The following is a 21,674-nucleotide window of genomic DNA, read 5'->3' as shown; positions in this document are numbered from 1 at the left end:
TTGTCTGAGCTCTCCTTCTAGCCACTGTCTGGTTAGCTTACACAGATATGACTGCCCACCTACTGTTACAGTGCTTACACAACTTATTAAAGCACACTGTAATGTCCATCTATTTTTATTCACCTTGTGTCTGTCTATATTCCTCATAGTCTTGTCTACTCAGCCCTTATCTCAGATTGCATTTTACCTGAAGTCGGATTTCGAGAAAGAAAATATATGTGCATATATAAGTAAGTAATCAAGCCAGTGAGTTAGGAAACATGAGCACATACTTATAAATTGCTATTTCATAACCATATAACTTGATTGACATTGTTGAACTTGTATCTTTATAAAGATGATAACGTAAAGCACTTGGCACAGTGTCTGGCACATGATAAATTAAATCTTAGTTGTATCATTCCTGCTGTTCTCAGAGAAAGCTGATGTAGAGCTGTGAAAAGGTGCTATGTGCCCTGTAGCTCTGTTCTCTGTCGTCCTTTTTCTATATCCTTACTCTTGGATGGAGAATAAAACACTGCTTCTTCATACGATGCTTCAATGTAAGTTGAATGAAGTCCCTTAATACTTGGTAGAATATAGACTTTAATAATGAAACTACCTGTCATGTTCTATAAAATAGGTTATTGATAGATGTTAGTACAACGATGTCCAATAGAGTAGGGCCACTCAGTGTCCTCTGACCTGCTTTTATATGCACCAACCCTATTCCCAAATACACAGATAATGTCTACCAGTCTGTTGTTAGAAACCTCTCTCTCTCTCTCTCTCTCTCTCTCTCTCTCTCTCTCTCTCTCTCTCTCTCTCTCTCACACACACACACACACACACACACACACACACGATGTCAAAGTCAGTGTTCTTTGACCCAAGGTTTAATGTCTTCAGTGTTTGTTTTTCCATGTGTTCTCTAAGAACAATGCTGGCAGAATGCTCTGAAAGCCTTGAAGGAAGCTGTATTGTGTTCACCTTTTAGCTGAGAGACTAGAGGGATCCAATAAAGCCCACCAGGGATAGATGCTAGGAAAGTGTGGGCTGCCCTCTCAGAGAGGGTCTGCTTCTAAAACTGTCTATAGTTACAAATAAAAATGGGCTTCTAAAGACCATGCATTGGAAGGCAGCTTAGGCTACAAAGTAAGTTCCAGGTCACTCTAGACATAGACTAGACTTTCCCAAAAGACAAAAAAGTATATAACACTAGTAGGAATTTATCTATTCTACCTGCATTTATGCTTTCCTGTGCATCGTGTTTGTTTGTTTGTTTATGGCCAGGTGTGTGGGAGGGTCATGGTCTCAGCTCTACACTCCAGCCTGTCTCTGTACTAACTGTGGAGTCCTGGCTAGAACTCCACAGATCTGCTCCAAGGCCTTGAACTTGAAGTATTCCTTTTGCCTGAAGTTTTTGTGGAGTCTTGTTCCTTGTACATTTTATCAAATACGATATGGAAACTTGGTACTTGAGTTCAGTAAACTAGGGCTGTGAACATTTCCATGTTCCTCCCACCCCCACCCCAATCTGGGTAGTGCTGGATACTGACTCAGTAATTTTTTCATGTGTTTTAGACTTTTGTACTTTTCTTCTTAGTTGTTCTGAAAAATGTAACTAAAACCAGTATTTATTAGCTTCAGTTGCATGCTAATGAACAACCAAGATTAACTCTGATGAGTAAAATTGACCACAAAAAGTAAACGAGGCTCAGACCTGGACAAAAAATGGTTTAAGAAATTTAAGTGTTACAGAAATTAAATTTAAAAATAAAACAAATCAAAAACCCACTACATCTGTGATTAATCTATTATAGATCTTTCCATAGCCTATATCCTCTTGAAATAATAATGGGAAAGCGTATAGTTTTCATTTACTATGGAAAGCATAATACATATGGAGAGCTTCTATCAGGAAGTTTTGGTGTTGGAGTGATGTAATGACTGTCTGTACACTGCTCTGTCACTGGTCCCTCTACTTGAACCCCTTCAGGTATTGGTGAGGTCACCTTTCTCCCCGCCTCTGCCCTTCCTTTAGAATATTGGAGGTGTCTCTAGATTTTTGAGAAATAATATTTTATGAATTGGGTTGTACTTCTTGTCTCTGCTACAGTGAAGAAAACAATGATTTAACTATTGTTTTTCAGAGTGAAATTCCCTTCTATACAGTTAATACGTCATCTAACCTTTTGTAAGCTAGTTGTCATGTTAGTGAAAGATTTTTAAAAACAATGTCTAAGCTTTATTTCCTCCCACTGGAAAGGCTGACTCACTGGTATCTTATCCTACACCTGTGAAATTAGTGGCCTTTTGTACTCATGAAGAAGCCATACTTGGAAGTTTTTAAACATGTAGATGGGAGACACCTCATCTAAGATATTAGGCCAAGATACTAGAGGGTAAGACCAATGTCCATATCTACTGATACACTTTCAAGTTGTCAGGACCCTGAGTGGGAGTCGTTTGATATGTTTTTAGAGTGGACCAAGTATTGTGGTCTATTTAGAAGATGATTTCAAAACAAAGTATTACCGGGTAAACGAGCTCTGTTAAATTGTCACTCAATACTTCAGTAGTAGCATCCATTATCCTAAAAAATGAACTAACGATAGAACAAGCTGTTTATGAACTCTTAAAGCTGTTAAGAGTGATAGTTGCAAACTGCCATGTTAGTGTTTCTTTTAGTTTGACTCTTATACATAGCTTTAGTGGCTCTTACTAATTTTATTAACTTCAGTTGCTGAACCTACTTCTTACTTGGGCTGCCCAGTGAGTTTAAGGAAAATTACACAAGCTGGAATTAGGAGGCCAGGGGTTAAAGTCTTTAAAGCAGCATGTGCAGTATCTCTGATTTGCTTCCTTAATATGAATAAACAAGTAGCAAACATTACCATCTGATAATGTAAGCTGACTAAGGAGACTAAGTGCTTCTGGCTACTTTCATTCTTGGAGAAAGTGAAGTCAAAGCACATAGCTTAGGTGCTTGACCACTAAGAAACGCATTGGGAAAGCTGTTAATGTGTATGAAGAGGTCCCTTTTTCTAACCTCCTTTTACTCTGTGTATTGGTTTTGAAGTTCTGTTCTTTATAAATATTGATGCCTAATATCATTTTTGGTGTCCTTGGTACAGCTCAGATTTCCATGTGCCAGTTCCTTCAATACCTCAAGTATGGTTTTGGTTATACATTTAAAATAACACAGCATGGGGGGCTGGAGAGATGGTTCAGTGTTAAGAGCACTGACTGCTCTTCTAGAGTCCTGAATTCAATTCCCAGTAACCATCTGTGATGGGATCTGATACCTTCTTCTGGTATGACTGAGAAGAGTGACAGAATACTCATATACATAAAATAAGTCTTTCTAAAAATAATAATAACCCAGCATGACTGTTAGTTATTTCATCTGGCACAGTGATGCCTTGCTGTATGCAGCCATTCCTTGTCAGACTGTAGCATCTACATATGATTAGGCCCTTCAGAAACGAACTCTCTTCCATAATCGGCTCACAGGTTGATTTACAGTGTACAGTATAAATACCAAATGGTCTTTTCTTTCTATAAGGAATTTACAGATTATGATTACTAGGTTTTTTTTTTGTTTGTTTGTTTGTTTAAAAAATGGTGGAGGGTGTGTGTGTGCATGCGTGCACGTATGTATGTCAGGGTGTACATGTAGGTGCAGGTACCCAAGAAGGTCAGGGGTGTCATATCCCCTGGAATTGGAGCCACAGGTGGTTGTAAGCTGCCCCGGTTAAAAGGTGCTAAGAACTGAATCCAGGTCCTCTGCATGAGCAGTAAGTTCCCTAAACACACATACACACACATACAAACACATACTCACACCTGCATGGATTCTACGTGAGGGGAGATTAATTTTATGATACCAACTTATGTTACACATTCCAGTGTATATATTCTCTTATAGAAATGTGTTTAATATATGAGCTAGCTGTCTATTGATCAGCAAAGTACACGATAGAAAATTATAAAATACATTATCTTAAAGAGTACCAGTTCTCTAGGTTCTAAATTGACAAGTATGTCTTTCTTTAGAACACATACATATATTTGTGTTTGTGTGTCTGTGTTCAGATAATTTGAGTTAGACTTTGATTTTTTTTTCTTGTATAATCAGAATTTATTGTTTCTGATGCTTGACATCACTTTGATTAGTAACTGCCTTCTATAGAAAACTGGTTTTATTTTCCCAAATCAGGCTGTTTCTTCATTTTATTCACACTGGGTATGTCTTTTGGAGGGATTGAAGAAGGTCCCAACTGAGACCCTAAGACACACTAGTAAGATTATCAACCTTTAGAGTTAGATGATGAAAATCTGGCTATATTCTGCTGCAATTCCTGTTATTTTTAAAGAAAATTCTGTAATGTGTGTGTGTCCGTGTTTCCTTATTTCTGTGAGAGTTAATGTAATAGTTCTGTAGCTAGCAATGGTCTCACGTGCAGATGAAGAGTACCTTAGAAAAGTATGGATGGCTTTGTGATTTAGTATCATTTTGTATGTAATTACTATGTTCCTCCAGTGTGCTTTGTCTGAGCAGGGCTTATGGAATCAGATGACATTCTGTTTTCTAATCACTCTTCTTTACCCCAAATGATTTAGGATACTGTTCATAATAATCCGTATATATAAGGGCTTACTTTCTGTGGTATAGGGACTGAATAATGGCAAAAATTGTACGTGATTTCAGACTATTGACAATGATATAGGGACCAATTAGAATTGGTCAGTTTATAGAAATAAAAGAATGGGTTTTCATTTTTCCTTTTCATAATTTGAAAATTTTGAACATATTAGACACAACACACATGTGCCCTAAAGAAAACAAGAAGTGTCAATTTAGTACTGTACAGATTTTTAAATTATAGCATGGAAGCCCTAAAATCACTGATGTCAGAAATTGACCTATTTTGGTGTATTTAGGAAGGCGACATGCCAATCCACGAGCTGCTCAGCCTCTATGGTTATGACAGCACTGTTCGGTTACCTGAAGAAGAGGAGGAGGAAGAAGAGGAGGAGGAAGGTGAAGATGATGAAGATGCTGATAATGATGATAACAGTGGCTGTAGTGGGGAAAATAAAGTAAGTTAGTGCATGCTCAGTGGTTTTTGTCTTATTTATGGAACATTTATTTTCCAAGATCCCTGGAGGATCTTTTTACAGTAAGATTAAGTTTTGAAAATAAAAATACAGAAAAGGGTGATACAAAAATTGAAAATTCCTTAGGATTCACTTCCATGAGATAAATGTGATCTATGTCATTTCAGATTTCTTTTTGCTTTGTCTAAATAGTCTCAACATAAGAAAAAAATTGTTGTTACTTTTAAATAATACAGGCTGACTGGCAGTTCTGTATTCAGTTTTTAAAATTCATTTCAGATAGATGAGGGTCACATTGCTTTCCCTTATATTAATACCTGGTATAACTTCATGTCTTTATCAAAACTAAGAAATTAGCACTGCTAAGCGCCCTTAGCAGCTAAACTCTATAAATGGCTAGGACTTTAATTATAAGGTCCCATGCCAGTTCGAAGAGCTAACCCAGAGAATCACATTACAGTTAGTGTGTTCATTATAATCTTACAGCTAAAACACAATTTGACCCGTGGCCCACAACAGCATTCTTCATATTGTAAGTACTTTTTTTATTCTGCAGGAAGAGAATATAAAGGATTCATCGGGTCAGGAGGATGAAACTCAGTCTTCCAATGATGATCCCTCACAGTCTGTTACTTCCCAAGATGCTCAGGAAATAATCCGCCCACGTCGATGTAAATATTTTGATACAAGTATGTATTATTATTGCTAAAGTTAGAATGTAATTTCCACTCTCCTTTATTACCTAAAACTCTAATGTGGTTTTATTGCCATTTGAGTTAACTGATTCTGAAATTGCTTTCCAAGGATTAAACTCTAGTAGACCCCTTAGGTAAAGGAAGATGACCTTGAATTTCTGATCTTAATGTCTCTACGTTCTAAATGCTGGCATTACAGGCTTGTGCCACCATGCCTCATTTCATGGTAGCAATCAGCCAACCCTATAAATCATCCTCATTTGAGTGTATGCAAGCAATAGCTTGCCCAGCATGTATAAAATAGAAATTGGGGAGAATAATTGTTTTTAAAATATACGCAGACTTGATTGTCCGCCAAATTTTGCTACAAAATTCCCAGTTTTACATATAAGGAGCATTCTTTGGAAGATACTGCTTTGTCTCAGTCTTTGTTTATACAGTGTTCATTACTTGATTTTAAATATCTTGGCCTAATTTAGCAGACCTTTCGGCATATCTAAATATTTGATGGTAGGTATAAAAATGCGAAGATAATATCAGAATGAACAGAGTGTCTATTTTATAGTATGATTTTCTTATGTATTCTAGATAGTGAAATAGAAGAAGAATCTGAAGAAGATGAAGACTATATTCCCTCAGAAGACTGGAAAAAGGTAATTTTACAAAACTTATAGTAATATTCTAAAAGCAAAGAATATTTTTTTTAATAAATCATATAAATGAATTTAATGTATTAGCCTTATTCTGACATTTAAGCATTTGGTAAATGTTGTTTAAGTTCCACATTAATATATCCAATTAAGAAATACATTTATCTTTTCACAAAATGATTGTGTGGGTAGAATGGTATTTTGCTGAGTGTATTGATATTCATACCTATATTAGAAATCCAAATATCTAATATAGGCCTGAAGTAGTACAGAATTAGAATCTTGTTGCCTTGTTAAAATATGACCTTTCAGGGTTTAAGATTGTGGTTTCCCATTCCACATTACTTATTAAAGAAAGCTCAGCATGACTGAATGCAGTGTTGGTGTTTTATATGGGCTGGCTGCTCTACAAATGCAAAACCGGCTTCTAAAATAAACTTGAGACGTTAGGGTTTTTTTTTTTTCCCCCTTAAGATGTTACATAGCATTATGTAATTAACCACACTGTTAAGTTGTGGGATTTAATTTTATGATGATGCATAGGAGTTGAACCTCTTAGGAAATAATAGTACACACTATGTGTGATTGGTTAAAGCAAATGATTTCTGTAGAAGGATGCTTTCCTTAATAAGAGATAATTGCCTAGTCTGACCTCTTTAAAAAAATAACACCATTTGAGTTTGTTGTTGTGTTTTATTTTGTTTTGTTCTTTTTTTCTTGGTTTTGTTTTATTTAACTATTTTATGTGTATGGGTATTTTGTCTGCATGTGTATTTGTTCCTGTTGAAATATGGCAGCTATCACAGAGCAACTTTGACTACCTTCAGGAGTGTTGCTGTTTTCTTTGGAGAAGGAGTGTAATGAGTCGTCAGAGACTGAGTTATTCAGTCTTCTGCGCCTTCCTTTCTACTGTGTGTCTGGGGAGGTGCCCGAGTATATAGTGTAGATGATGATCTGAAGGAGGCTACATGCAGGATCTGTAGGGGATCATTATCTGTTTTGGGTTAAGACTTAGGAATATGGCTATTTGGGTCTCCTTGGAAGTACAGGTAGAGTAAAGTAAAAAGAGGTGCAGGGATTGGCAGAAGAGGGGTTCTGTAGTGGATACCTTTAAAATAAAACCATCCCACATGGAGGAAGTTTGTCATATGTACTGGTCTTTCTTGAAGACTGACCTCCAGAAAATCTGGGTTTCCTCTGTAGTAGAACAGTGGATTTGTCGAGTTGGGCATGTCTGAAGCTACAGTAGGTAACATAAGATGCCACTTACACAGAAGTGACAGCAGCAGAGAGGAAGCTCTTTAATCCCCTAGAATCATCTAAGCTTCCTACAGCATGTTCATACCTGTGATGTCATTTTCACTGAAAAGTGCCAGGTCCATCTGTTGTGATCCCCATGCCATGAGACCTCTCATTGGTGATTTCCAGTTGACTTTTTGAGAGCCAGTTTCAAACCTTTTTAAAGAAAGCAAGCCAAGGGCTGGAGAGATGGCTCAGCGGTTAAGAGCACCGACTGCTCTTCCGAAGGTCCTGAGTTCAAATCTCAGCAACCACATGGTGGCTCACAACCATCCTGATGCCCTCTTCTGGGTGTCTGAAGACAGCTACAGTGTACTTAGATATAATAATAAAGAAATCTTAAAAAAAAGAAAGAAAGCCAAGCACTAACCTCAAGAAAAAAAGCTTGGTTTGGAAGTGAGTTTGCTAAGTTCCTGCCAGACTTTTTACAAACCTTTTATGGTTTTATCCCTTTATCTTAAAGCTCAGTCGTAAGTGTTGAGCCTGTGAGCTCTAGCACTGGTTTCCACTCATCATTGAGTAGAGACGTAAAGACCTCAAGTTGTAGAAGTTTCCTAGTGTTGCCAACGCTGCGGGTGCAGAGTTCTCCCAAGTGCAGATGCTCTAAGACACCCCAAGTTGACTTTTCTGATTTCCAGGGTATTTTTATTATTTTAATTAAGCAAAATTCACTTACTAATTTTTCTCTATACCTTGTATGTTTTATTTATATTACATCTCACCCATTATTATTACTGTTTCCCATCCAGTCTTCTAAGCCTCTAGCTATTATGAACTCATTCATCCTCACAATACTACCATGAGGTAGTAATTGGTTTTATGACAGAGACCAGAGTCAGTTTACCCAAGAAGATACTGAAGCTAGACATGAACACTGGATGTCTATCACCAGATCTTTTTTATGTTTAAAATAGGAGATCATGGTGGGCTCCATGTTTCAAGCTGAGATTCCAGTTGGTGTTTGTAGATACAAAGAAAATGAAAAAGGTGAGTTAAAGTTACGTCCCTGAACTTTTGAAGTGATGGACTTTTCCTGAGGGGATGGTGTGAGTTTGTGTGTGGATACACACACCTGTTTGTGCTTACGTGGAGGCCGGAGGTCAAGGTTGGGTTCCTTCCTGTGTTGCCTCTTGGCCTTGAGACACAGGGTTTATTTAGTTAGGCAGGCTGGCCAGTGAGCATCTGTCTTTCTACCCTCAGTGCCTAGATTACAGATGCTTGCTGCCACTCTGGCTTTCACACATGGTGTTGGGCATCCATCCAGACCTGTGTTTTCAGGCTTGCACAGCAGGCACTATACCCAGCCTGGTCTGTTAATTAACATACAAAATGTGATAAGAACATGACAGCCTATTAAATAACTCTTAATGGCTTCTATAAAAGAAGCTGTTGTATCAGTCATAATGGTCACTATGTTTCCAGTTTTTCTCTGTATAAATCTGACAGAAAACAAGGGAATTCTGGAGATGTGTGCCATAAAATATCCAGTCTCTTAAAAACATGTTTCTCTGTATTTTAAATGTCCCAAACTTGGTAGTTTCTAGCCTTTATAACTTCAATTACCAATTTGAAAGCCAAATGTTAAACAACTGGTTATTTGCTTCTAAAACTCAATACTACTAAAAAGGAATGTTTTGTTGTGTTTTAAAATAATTTGGGAATACTACTTGTATATTTAAATTTCGAAAGTTTTTTTTTTTAACCATTTATATCAAAGTCTAAGGCCAGTCATACATCTAATAACATAAAATAAATGAGGATTCTGTGGGGTTTTTTTCTTGGTTTTGGTTTTTGTTTTTCTTCTTGTTTTTTCTTTGTTTGTTTTTTTAGGGCATCTACTTTTTTTAGGTGGATTATAGAAAGACTGTGTATGCATATGTGAGGTCATAAACAGTGCGGCATGACTTGGAGCCAGTTGTGCATTTCTTTTTCACTGTTCACATTACAGCTTTACACAGAGCACCTTAGAATTGTGGAGGTTTTGGTGTTTATTTTCTTTTTACCATCTCCCTTAGATACTTTGTTTTAAATATATACCTGTTCTGCCTGCCTACAAGAGGTGAGAAGTAGGAAACTTCACAAGCTAGTAAGTTTTGTAGCCAGTGTTTCAATATCATTCACCCTTGCCTTTGCAGGCTTGTCTAGCTTAGTCCCTGTAATGTGTAAAACTATTGAGGGCACCAGCCTGGAGTCACCTCGTCCTGTGCTGGAATTTGGTATATATTCTTTATGATTGTGTACAAAAAAAAAAAAGTCTGTTGGCTTTTCTATATATAATTGAAGTTTAGGTACTGTGACTATACAATAGCAGGCCATAATCACAGCTGAGTAGCTGAGTTCTTCTCTTTTGTTAGTAAGAAACTGAAAGGTAAATATTTGTTCCATTTTACTAGGTGTCTTAAATTTTTTTGCTACAAAGAAAGTAATGCCTGTATTTTGAAAGTTTCATATTAAGTGCTGAGAGTGTGGCTTAGTGGTAAACACTGTGTGTGGTGTACATACCATACACAAAGCCCTAGGTTCACTCCCCAGCATACAGGACAAGCCTTTTAGTAGATGAAAGGAAAACATAATAGTTTGGTATCATGATTAAGGATAATCTTGTCTTGTACTTGACCTTTTAATATCTATAGTCAAATATCATAGTAAATAAATTATAATTTCTACTTTAAAAACTATTGCCTAGTCCAGCTGGGCAGCAGTGGTGCACACCTTTAATTCCAACCCTTGGGAGGCAGAGACGGGTGGCTCTCTGTGAGTTCAAGTCCAGCCTAGTCCACAGAACTACACATAAAACAAAACCAACCAAACGTACAAACAAAAATAATGTCTATTCTGGCTTAATGTTTTCCTGGTTTTAGAAGTCAGTTGTGTGTAATTTATATGCAGTAAGGTATGAATTTGATGGGAAGCTTTTTTATTTCTGCCTTTTCCTTTTTTGAGATAGGGTTTCTTAGGGGTTCACTCTGGTCCAGGCTGGCCTGGAACTCAAAGCAACCCCCCTGCCTCTGCCCCACAGGTGCTGGGATCAAAGATGTGTGCTATCATGCCTGGCTTCCATGTGAGAAATTAAGTATACTTGGTGGATTAGGAAGAGCAGACTTAATAACTGAAAAAGAAATTCTAGCTTTAAAAAAACAAAAGATTTATTTCTTTGTAGTGTACCCTGAAAACATAAAGCAAATACCACTATTCCACAATACACTGTTAAAACTGAAGTTTGTAAAAGTCACTGTTGATTAGTGCACTCCTGTAGTAAACCCGAGTGCTGAGGCACAGCTTGATCTGTTATCTAGGCTGACCTAGAACTTGCTATTTTCCTGCTTGAAGCTCCCAAGTAGTTGAGATTACAGGTGTGTGTGCCACCGTGCCTGGTTCTGATGTCCTTGCAGAAGTCCTTTATAGAGATGAAAGACTCCACCACCACCACGATGACTCCAGAAAGATGGCAGAATGTATGTCTGTTCTTGGATTTGTCTTTATTGGTCTCTTTCCCATTGGGTATCACTCCTGATATAAACGCTTAAAATTTAGAACTTACTGATACACACTCAGTAGGCATCTTCCTATGAAACCTGTATTTATTTTGGTTACAAGAATATCCTTGATTATACCTTCATTAACATTTATTTACATTTTTTATGTGAATTATGCTTGACAAAGTACACCTCTCTTGCTCTCTGTGGGAGCTGACTATAAGACTACCTCTTCCTTGGCCCATGGACACTAAAACATAGATACTCAAGTCTCTTATGTGACTTGGTATGGAATTTGAATATAGCCTATGGCCATCCTCTCTCTTATGCTTTAACTCATCTCTTGGTTATTATATAATGTAAATGCTCTATGAATCAGATTGCTTCTTAAGGAATAACAACAAAAGACAATTTGGTGGTCAGTGCAGACACAAACTTTTTTCTTTTAAATTTTCATCCTGTTGTTAATTAAGTACACAGATATAGAACCTGTTAAGTACTGTGGGTTCATTTTACTATCTGTTTATCACGCGATTCTTCATGTCCAGTGTATGATGTTTGTCCCATAGACTACATTTGTGTACATATTGCCTATGCAGTGTGGATTTAGAGAGGCTCCAGTTGCTCTCAGCTCATGCTTATTAGTGACTCTATTGTAATTGTCTAAAGTGCATTGTGTTATTCTGAAATAATCAGAGCTAGCTGTTCAGTCTTACAGGAGGCTGACTTGTCATGTGGCGCCACCTGGTGGTGGCCCTCTTCCCAGTTTAAGGATTTACAGAATATTGTCAGTGATTCCAAAAATATCTTCTAGGTTATATAGCTAGGAGAATCCTGGGATTCAGACACCTAGCCCTTCACTTATTCTTGAAGACATGAGACAACCTTTAAAACATAAAATGAGGACCCAATTCCCTTTGCAGAACAGAAAACAGAAATTTAGTACTCTGTCCAAATTCACTTATCAAGGCAGTCAACATATTTCAGTTTTGGCCTTTATTATGCTTAGCAGTTAGAAAAAGAAGGCAGAACGACATTTCTTTCCATATTGTCTTTTAAGAAGAGAAGTATTTATTGAGAGTACCAGGAATAGGTGGGTTTTTAAAGTACGTGTGTGAAGACGGAGGAAGAAGGTAGTGTATGTGAAACAATTGATACGTTGCCTATCATAGAAGAATTGCTTAATTAGCTGCTAATGCCTTTTTATAACACAAGGTATTTTGACAGTCATCCTGTGTCTTATAAAGATTTTTTTTTCAAGTGATTTTTCTGTTGAGATTTAAATATTTGTTTCTTGTCTTTAAAAACAAAGGTCTTACAAGTTTTGTTCAACTAGATTTCCACTCTGCTATGGTGACACTGTCATATCTCCCTCTCCCATCCAGAATTGTCAGAAAGTTTTGGTTTTATTTCAGTTTCTATTTGCTTTTCCAGTCCCTCCCAGAGCTCGGCTCTGCATATCCTCATGTCCTTGTTAGTAAACCCAGCAGGCTTCTTTCTAACCCAGGCCACTCTGGGATTTAACCAGGCTTGAAAGTCACTCTTGGAAGCTCTTGTCTTGCTCCTCTAGTACCACAAGTGTGGCACTGATTCAGTTTCAGGCTGTGGCTTCTGGGTTTTACATGTGTCTGTGTCATTTAGCCTCAGAAGGCACTGTCTTTAGGGTCATGTCCTAGTTTTATATTTTTAATTTTGCTGGGATTTTGGCTTTATTCTTGAGGGGGGGCAGTTGAGACAGGATTTCTCTATGAATATATGGCTAGCCTGAAACTGTAGCCCAGGCTGGCCCTTAATTCATTGATCTACCTGTTTTCCCAATTCTGGGAATCAGGGTATGTGCTGCCATTGCCCAGCTGACTTTCATCACTTGGGGAAGCCAAGGCAGGAAGATTATAACTTGGAGGCCAACCTGGAATGCAATATCAAGACCCTGTCTCATAAAAAGAAAAAAAGTTATAGCTGCCACTTCTGTGGGTAAAGGCACTCTCATCAAACCTGATGACCTGAGTTTGATCCGTGAGCTCCACGTGCCAAGAACTGGCTCCCGGGTGCTTGTGATATCTCCCTTAATCCCAGCAGAGGCAGGTGAATCGGAGGCCAGCCTGGTCTATTAAGCAAGTTCTAGAACTGTCAAGGCTACACAGAAGAAAACTGTCTCAGGGTGGGGACATGTGTGTGGTGTGGTACATGCAAATACATACAGAGAAAATAAATGTCATTTTATTTGTTTAGTGATATGTCTCCTATGACCTACATGAATTATGTTAATTTGGGGGTAGTTTAATTAACATTTGTTTTATTAATTTAGTGTATGAAAATGATGATCAGCTTCTGTGGGATCCAGAATGTTTACCAGAAGAGAAAGTGATTGTCTTTCTTAAGGATGCATCTAGAAGAACAGGGGATGAGAAAGGTGTAGAAGCAATTCCTGAAGGCTCGCATATAAAAGACAATGAGCAGGTCCGTGAGTAAGGCATAACGTCGTGGGTCTCCTCAGAAAGGGCATTCCTCAGTGTGGACGCTCGTCCACCGGGACTCTCTTATTACAGCGCCTACCAAGTACTTTTAGTGTGCTTTTTTGGCTCCAGTAAAACAGAAACCTTTCTTTGCCTGCACATACTTTTTGTAATGATTTTTAAAAGTGTTTTCTTTTGGATTTTCTTTTGTTTTCTATTCTCTCTGTGAGACTCCATGACTCTGATCAAGTTGGCCTTTGCATCTCACAAAACCATTGTGTATATAGTCAGATTAATACGTCCATGAACCTAATATAAGAACATTTTTTAAAACCTTTTCTTTCTCAACCTGTTTAAAATATTAGGAGTCCAAGATGGCTCCAAAGAATTACAGCTTAAACAAAATATTTTATGTGAAATCAATATGTCAGTTACTGGGTTACTGTGGTCATCAAGTTACATACCCCTATGTACACATATATTGTATATAGCAAGAGGCATATAAAGTTAGAAATTCAATTTTTTTCCTCTATGCTCTGTATGTTGCTCTCACTATAATTGGACCAGAAAGCATGGAAACAAATACATGATTCAGAAAAATGTGCTCTTAAAAACCTGCATCAGACTGAACTGTTCGTAATCGGTGAGTCTTATGTAAACACCTTTCTTTTCCTAGGCTTTATATGAATTGGTTAAATGCAGCTTTGATACGGAAGAAGCCTTGAGAAGACTGAGATTTAATGTCAAAGCAGCTCGAGGTGAGCACGCACTAGACCTTTGTTACATGACTTGGCAGAAATTTTAAATTTTAGGCTTTTTAGTTTTCCTGAATGTGTCTCAGCTTACTAGTTCTAGTCTTTCTGAATTCAGTAGACACTTACAGAGAAAGTATCACTCAAATTGTTATAGGGAATGGGATTAAAATTGTTCTCTTATGCGAAATCAGGGCATTTACGTGTAAGTCTAAAATATACAATACCTTACAGTTTCAAAACATATTTAAAGATTTTTGTCTTTGATCTTTATGATAGCCCAGTAAACTAAGTACTATAACGCCTACCTTTAGAATTATGAGTCTGGGCTAGGGAGATGGCCCAGGGGCAAAAGTGGTTGTCCCTCAGGCCTAATAACTTGGATTGGATGGCTAGAGCCCATGCAGAGGAGGAGGAAAGAACTAGTCAAGGTGTTTGCTGGCCTCCCTGCACTCACCATGGTGCACATAACCCAGATGCACATGTGCTCGCGCACACAGAGACAGGTAAAGAAGTATTAAGTGAAATTCTGAGATTTAGCTCTCTAAGCCCAAGTATTGTGGTTGAGGCAAGTGTAATTCATAAGCAATAAGGCTATAGTTGAAACTGGTGGCTTTTTTACTCTAAGTTTGACCCCTAGTCCATTGCACTGAGAGTATTTTGTATGTGTCTATAGACATGACAGTAGTGGATTATTTGTTTACTTGAAGTCAGTCTGAAGGCTCTATGTCTCTGAGAACCTAACCATTTAAGTCTCAGCCAACATGGTGCCTGAAAACCTAGAGGCAAGATGAAAAACAGGTTTTGATCTTCAGAGGAGAGTTGTAGGGCATTGTTAGAGCCAATTGTAGTGTAACCTAGCTAAGGAGAGTTTCTGAGAGGAAACTGAGAACAAAGTGATTTTACTGGTAACAATTGTGTTCCTTAAAGAGGGTGAAGAAGGGACAGAGCACAGTTCCATGTAGAGTCCAAAGTCAGAAAGAACTTACCAAGGTGAAGGAATGCAAATGTGGCCTGGCAGGAGCCAGAGCAAGACCTTGCCTCAACAAGGAAGAAGGAACAAGTGGTCCAAATTTGAGATTGGAGAGTTTAGGACCAAATTGTTCCAATTTTTATTAAATCAGGAATTTGTAACCCTGCGTCATTTGCAATGACTAGTGTTAGCACTTAAGACTAAGATACTCCACTCCTTTCATTGTTTTGCCAAAACGTTAACGTTTTTTGCTTTCAATTTCTTTTTGGTATATTAATTTGCTCTTACCCCCTCATTTTGTCAGAGGAATTATCTGTGTGGACAGAGGAAGAGTGTAGAAATTTTGAGCAAGGGCTGAAGGCCTATGGAAAAGATTTTCATCTGATTCAGGCGAATAAAGTAAGTAAAGATTCATGCCCTCTTTTTACAAGAATAAATTTAGTTTAATTCCTTAGTGTAAAAGTTTCTGTGATCAATACTATAATCTTTTTATTTACAACTAATTAGAATAGGAATCCTTATACTGCTTTACGTATTTGCCAGGTGACTTTTCAAGGCATGATAACTGTAAGTATTTAAGAATTGAATTCATTTATAAGTCATAGTCAACTTCTCAGATTGTGTATGTAATGCAGTTATTTATGACTTTCTGTTATCTGTCATAAGAGGTTTGTTTACATTTTTAAAATAATAATGTTTTTATTCATTCTTTGAGAATTTCATGCAGTGTGTTTTTATCATTCTTTTCTTGTAACTCCTCCCATATCCTGTCCAACTGTCTCTCTGTTACTTTCCTCTTTTAAGTACACATACATGCAGACACACACAGAGCAGTGCGTCTCAGTGTGTCTGAGCTGACTACTGATCCTGGGTGTGGAGCATGCTCTGAGTGTCAGTTAACCTGTCACTGATTGAGGGAGACATTTTCTCTCTTCCAGCAGCTGTCAGTTGCAAATTTCTCCTTAAAGTAATTTTGAAATTGTAAAATGTCTTTAACATCAAATTTGCAGTGGAAATATTTGTGTGATATGTGAGTGTGCTACAGTGTGTAAGTCAAAAAACTTAAGTCTCTCCTTCCCCCAGGTAGGACCTTGGGATTGGACTCAGATGGTCAGGCTTGGTGGCAAGGACCTTTACCTGATGAACCATTTTACTTCCCAATTAAAATATTTTGTTTACAGTTACCTAAGTCCTCATTGGTGATAACTCATTCTTAAAGTGAAATTTTCTAGAGGCATCAATCACAGCAGGCTTAACACGATGGCTTACTAGAAATAGTCTGTGGTTTCCTATAGTAATAGTCATACCATATATATCCTCAAGAACTCCATAATAACTTGAAGATTTGAGCATTTAATTATTTTCAAAAGCTTTTTATTGTATTTATTCATGAGTGTGGAATTATTTATTCAGAGCATCAAGCACTGCTTATGAATTGCCCACCAGTTAAGAACCAATGCTACTTTTGTAGAGACTCACATTTAATACCTAGCACTCATGTTGAGTTACTCACAACCACCAGTAATTCTAGGTCCAGCGGATCTTACACCTTTGGTTTCCACTGGCACTTGCACGAACATGCAAGTGTGTGTGCAAGCGTGTGCAAGTGTGCACACCCACACAAACACACACACAATCAAAAATAACTACATCTTTAACAAAAGAAAAACATACATCAATGGTGAAAGAGAAATTTGGAGCTTTGAGTACTGACTCTCCAAAGGGTGGCACCCAGTGTGTCCAAATGTAATGCATTGAGCACTCTGGGGAAAGGTTGTGTATATGCTAGTGACCGACTGCATGTTCCGGAATTTGTTCTAAAATTCGTTTTTCCAGGTTGCAAGGTACATTTTCTAGTATTCCTGGCATGCAGATACTACCAAGCTGTGCTGGATCACCTCTCGGGCCCCTCTGGAGCACAGCTGAAAGTACACGCATTAGCTGACTTGGAACCTCTGGGGGTTCCAGTGCTTGAGTCCTCGCCCACGCGCTCTGTGCTGGACTTAGTTGCGCTAGTGAGCAGAGTGAGGACAGTTAGTCTTTGAGGGTTCCATGTCTTCTTATACTTGGAATCAATTCCAATGTTGACCATTAAGTTCTGTTATAGTGGGCTTACGTCATGAAGATTTTATATTGTGGTAATAGCACACGCCCAAGATATCCTGGCTTTTGCTTTCAGTAAATAAAAACTGACTTGCTTGAAGTCGTTCATTAGGAAGCAAAACATTGAAAGTGTTTTTCTTAATGTATATTGATTAGTATTTTACATGTATGTGTGCCAGATATGTTCCTGGTCCCCAAGGAAGTCAGAAGAGAGCATCGGCTCTTCTGAAACTGGACTGAGCCACCATTTGGGGGTACTAGGAACTGGGGCCTTTACACGTTAAACCACTGAACGCCCTTCCTCCAGCCCTTACTGCTTTACAACTTTTATAAAGTTTAAGCAGAGGGAAAGAAAGGGAATAAAAATCTATGTTAGATAAGAAAGGGTGTTATTAATAGTAGGTAAAATCAGTGCCAAAAAGTTGTTTTTGTGACGATGAGAAATTTGTAGAGTAAGCCTGTTAAGCACCTTGTTTCCAGAGCACTGCTGCATGCGCCTTTTCTCTTTGAGCCATGTGTATTCTTACCCGTAACTCCAATAACTCTCCAAGGTGGCAGCAGTGAAGAAGGTTTTTACCAGCACTGTTTGTTGATCGTGAGTTTCCAATGTTTAGGAAGCCAATCATTGGCATGAATAGCTGTAGAGCCACAGTAGTGTGGTGTCTTAGTCAGGGTTTCTATTCCTGCACAAACATCATGACCAAGAAGCAAGTTGGGGAGGAAAGGGTTTATTCGGCTTATACTTCCATAGTGCTGTTTATCACCAAAGGAAGTCAGGACTGGAACTCAAGCAGGTCAGAAAGCAGGAGCTGATGCAGAGACCATGGAGGGATGTTCTTTACTGGCTTGCCTCTCCTGGCTTGCTCAGCCTACTCTCTTATAGAACCCAAGACTACCAGCCCAGAGATGGTCCCACCCACAAGGGGCCTTTCCCCCTTGATCACTAATTGAGAAAATGCCTTACAGTTGGATCTCATGGAGGCATTTCCTCAACTGAAGCTCCTTTCTCTGTGATAACTCCAGCTGTGTCAAGTTGACACAAAAATAGCCAGTACATGTGGTAATGACCTAAGTACCAGTGTAACAGCTTCCCTTCCCTGGCCTGGTTTCAGACATTTTGGGAGGGAAATGAGTCTAGATTGTTGTTGGACTAATAAGGTGAACTTTTAAATTGGCCTTTTCTGTTTGTTCCTGTGAGAACTGTCTATTCTGTTCACTGCCCCGCCCACTCCTACCCACGTCCCCATGATAGGACGGTGGTGGTGGTGGTGGTGATGGTGGTGGTGATGGCGGTGGTGGTGATGGTGGTGGTGGTGGTGGTGATGGTGGTGGTGATGGTGGTGGTGGTGGTGATGGTGGTGGTGGTGATAGTGATGGTGATGGTGGTGGTGGTGGTGATAGTGATGGTGGTAATGGTGGTGGTGGTTGGTGGTGATGGTGGTGGTGGTGGTGATGATGGTGATGGTGGTGGTGGTGATAGTGATGGTGGTGGTGGTGATGGTGGTGGTGGTGGTGGTGGTGGTGGTTGTGATGATCGTGATGACTTGATTTTTGGAGGGTTTTGTCTGTTTGATCAGTTGCTTATTCTGTTTTGGTTTTTTATTTTGTCTCTGTTTCTAAGACAAGAGTCTTATGTGCCCTAAAATAGCCTCAAACTCAGCTCTGTAGCTAAAAGTGAGCGTGGCTAAGAATGACCTTGAACTCCTCATCCTCTTGCTTCTACCTCCGAAATGCTGGGATTACAACACATCTGCTCCATAATGCCTTGTTTGGTGATGTTTGTTTGTTTTCTTTTTAACTTCTGGATTTCCTTGCTGCCTTTTGATACACATGCTGTACTCTGTTCTTCACTCGACACCTCCCAGTCCTCCTCTCGGTCCCTTCATCCTTCCAAGGAGTGCCCGGCTCTGTTTTCATGACCTGTATGCTGGTGACTTCTTAGCTGTTAAACATACACAAATTTGCAATTAGATTTTTACATGTAAGAAAACACTATTTTCCTTTTTAGTCAGGCTTATTTGGTTAACATAAGACTTCCATTTTCTTGACAATGTTGTAATTTCATTTTATTCTTCTCTATAGCTAAAGAAAATTGCATTGTATGCGTGCATATTTTTATATCCATGAGCAGCTAGGCTTGTTCCATTTCTTGACTGTTATGAATAGTGTAGCAGCAAACATGAATATTGAAGTAGCTCTGTGATATGCTAACTTAGAGTCCTTGGGTATATACCTGGGGATTATGTATGTGGGTCATATTGTAGCTCAGTTTTTGGTTTTGTGTGGAATTTCCATACTGGTCTCCATTCTTGTTTTACCAGTTGTACATGCCTGTCAAGAAGTGCATAAGTGTCCCTCTTTTTCCACATCCAAGGGCATCGTCTCCCCACACTCACGCAGAATTTGTTCTCAGTCATTTTGTTGTTTATTTTTGTGGTAAACCATTCTGGCTTGGATGGGGTCTGAAAGCAGTTTTAGCGTGAATTTCTCTGAAGGCTAAGAATCCTGAGTACTTGGTGCTCATTGGCCATTTCAGAGTTCATTATATATCCTAAATAATTAATCTATTTCAGATAATTAGATGGCGAAAGTTTTCTCCTATTCTGTGGGTTATTTCTTTACTCTTAGTTTTGTTTGCTGGGCAGAAGCTTTTAATTGCATGCAATCCCATTTGCCATTTCTTGGGTTTGTTTTTTACATTGTTAGCACCTTTGAAAGTCTTCACCTATACCTGTGCATGCAACGGTTTAGCCTGTGTTTTACAACTCTGGCTGTTTCAGAGGTTCAGATTTTATATTAAGGTCTTTGATTCGTTCTGAATTGATTTTTCTACAAGATTCAAGATTCAGGTCTGATTCCATGCTTCTTGCGGGAGATCATTTATAAGAGAAGTTAAATTTAGATTCCCAAGATAGTCTGTGAGTAAAAAGTATGTATTCTTTGGAGTCACTTTAACCTACTTGTCCTATCTGTAGTAAAGGAATACTTGTTTTATTGTAAAATATTAGAATTGTGGTCTCCCTGAATTAAGAAAAAAAAAGAATGCTAAATATCTTATATAGTTATTGATTATTTTTCTTAATGGATTCAGAAAGAATAGTTTTCAGTACAGTTGCTGTAGTTTTTCATAATGTATATTCATTTGTCATGTGTATTAACTTAAGTGGTAGCGATTTTTTTCCAGTCTGTCTTAAAGTTCTGTTGCTATGGTAAAACACTGTGGTTTATTTGGCTTACACTTTCCTATCACATAAAGAAAGGTAGGGCAGGAACTAGAGGCAGGAACTGAAGCAGTAACAGTGAAAGAACACTGCTTCCTGCCTTGTTCCTCATGGCCTGCCCTGGTTGGCCCCACCCATATCAATCATCAGTCAAGAAAATCCTCGGGGCTGGAGAGATGGCTCAGTGGGTAAGAGTACTGACTGCTCTTCCGAAGGTCCTGAGTTCAAATCCCAGCAACCACATGGTGGCTCACAACCATCCGTCATGAGATCTGATGCCCTCTACAGATGTGTCTAAAGACAGCTACAGTGTACTTATATATAAAAGATAAATAAATCTTTTTTAAAAAGAGAGAGAAAAGAAAAGAAAATCCTCTACAGACTTGCCTATAAGCCAGTCTTAGGTATTTTCTTAGTTCAGTCCCTCTCCCAAATGACAGTAGTTTTTATGTCAAGTTGACATAAAACTATCCAGCACAGACTTGAGTTGTTTTTCATGAAGTAGCTCTGTTAAGGAGATTATTCTTAAAAACAAGCATTTGTTTCTTACAGGTCCGAACAAGATCAGTTGGTGAATGTGTAGCATTCTATTACATGTGGAAAAAGTCTGAGCGCTATGATTTCTTTGCTCAGCAAACAAGGTTTGGAAAAAAGAAATATAATCTTCATCCTGGTGTAACGTGAGTTGTTTTCTAAGCTTTCTTGGATTTTTCTTAAAAGAATTATGAACTTTGTAGTCCATCAAAGTACAGTTTATGTTAGTTTATAAACATTATCTCTTGACATGTAAGGCATACAGACTTCATTGTCTTAAAAAGAATTCCAAACCATCATGCATGTTAATAAAACAAGCAGAAAACCAAGGCTTCACGTGCAGGTTTTCATTAGGTCTTCTTAAAATGGAAAAGGAGAATGTATTAATACTACTTATGCTTTAATTCATTTT

At 38.3% G+C, this 21,674-nt stretch overlaps 1 protein-coding gene across 8 annotated transcripts in view; it reads left to right on the top strand.

The window, feature by feature from the left end:
• Mier1 (MIER1 transcriptional regulator) overlaps nucleotides 1-21,674 on the top strand; it is a 51,584-nt gene that overhangs the window by 19,994 nt on the left and 9,916 nt on the right. For all 8 annotated transcript variants that reach the window (XM_029475699.2, XM_029475705.2, XM_029475700.2 and 5 more), the window contains 8 exons: nucleotides 4,927-5,085; nucleotides 5,660-5,792; nucleotides 6,387-6,451; nucleotides 8,662-8,734; nucleotides 13,532-13,683; nucleotides 14,356-14,437; nucleotides 15,709-15,803; nucleotides 21,281-21,408. In XM_029475699.2, coding sequence (XP_029331559.1) covers nucleotides 4,927-5,085; nucleotides 5,660-5,792; nucleotides 6,387-6,451; nucleotides 8,662-8,734; nucleotides 13,532-13,683; nucleotides 14,356-14,437; nucleotides 15,709-15,803; nucleotides 21,281-21,408 — 887 coding nt within the window. The remainder of the gene's footprint in view (nucleotides 1-4,926; nucleotides 5,086-5,659; nucleotides 5,793-6,386; nucleotides 6,452-8,661; nucleotides 8,735-13,531; nucleotides 13,684-14,355; nucleotides 14,438-15,708; nucleotides 15,804-21,280; nucleotides 21,409-21,674) is intronic.

This window comes from Mus caroli, unplaced genomic scaffold (assembly GCF_978045245.1).
Source record: "Mus caroli unplaced genomic scaffold, Mus_caroli_1 scaffold_6, whole genome shotgun sequence".
NCBI lineage: Eukaryota > Metazoa > Chordata > Mammalia > Rodentia > Muridae > Mus > Mus caroli.
The sequence above is the reverse complement of the archived record's forward strand: the minus strand, read 5'-3'. Positions and strand labels throughout refer to the sequence as shown.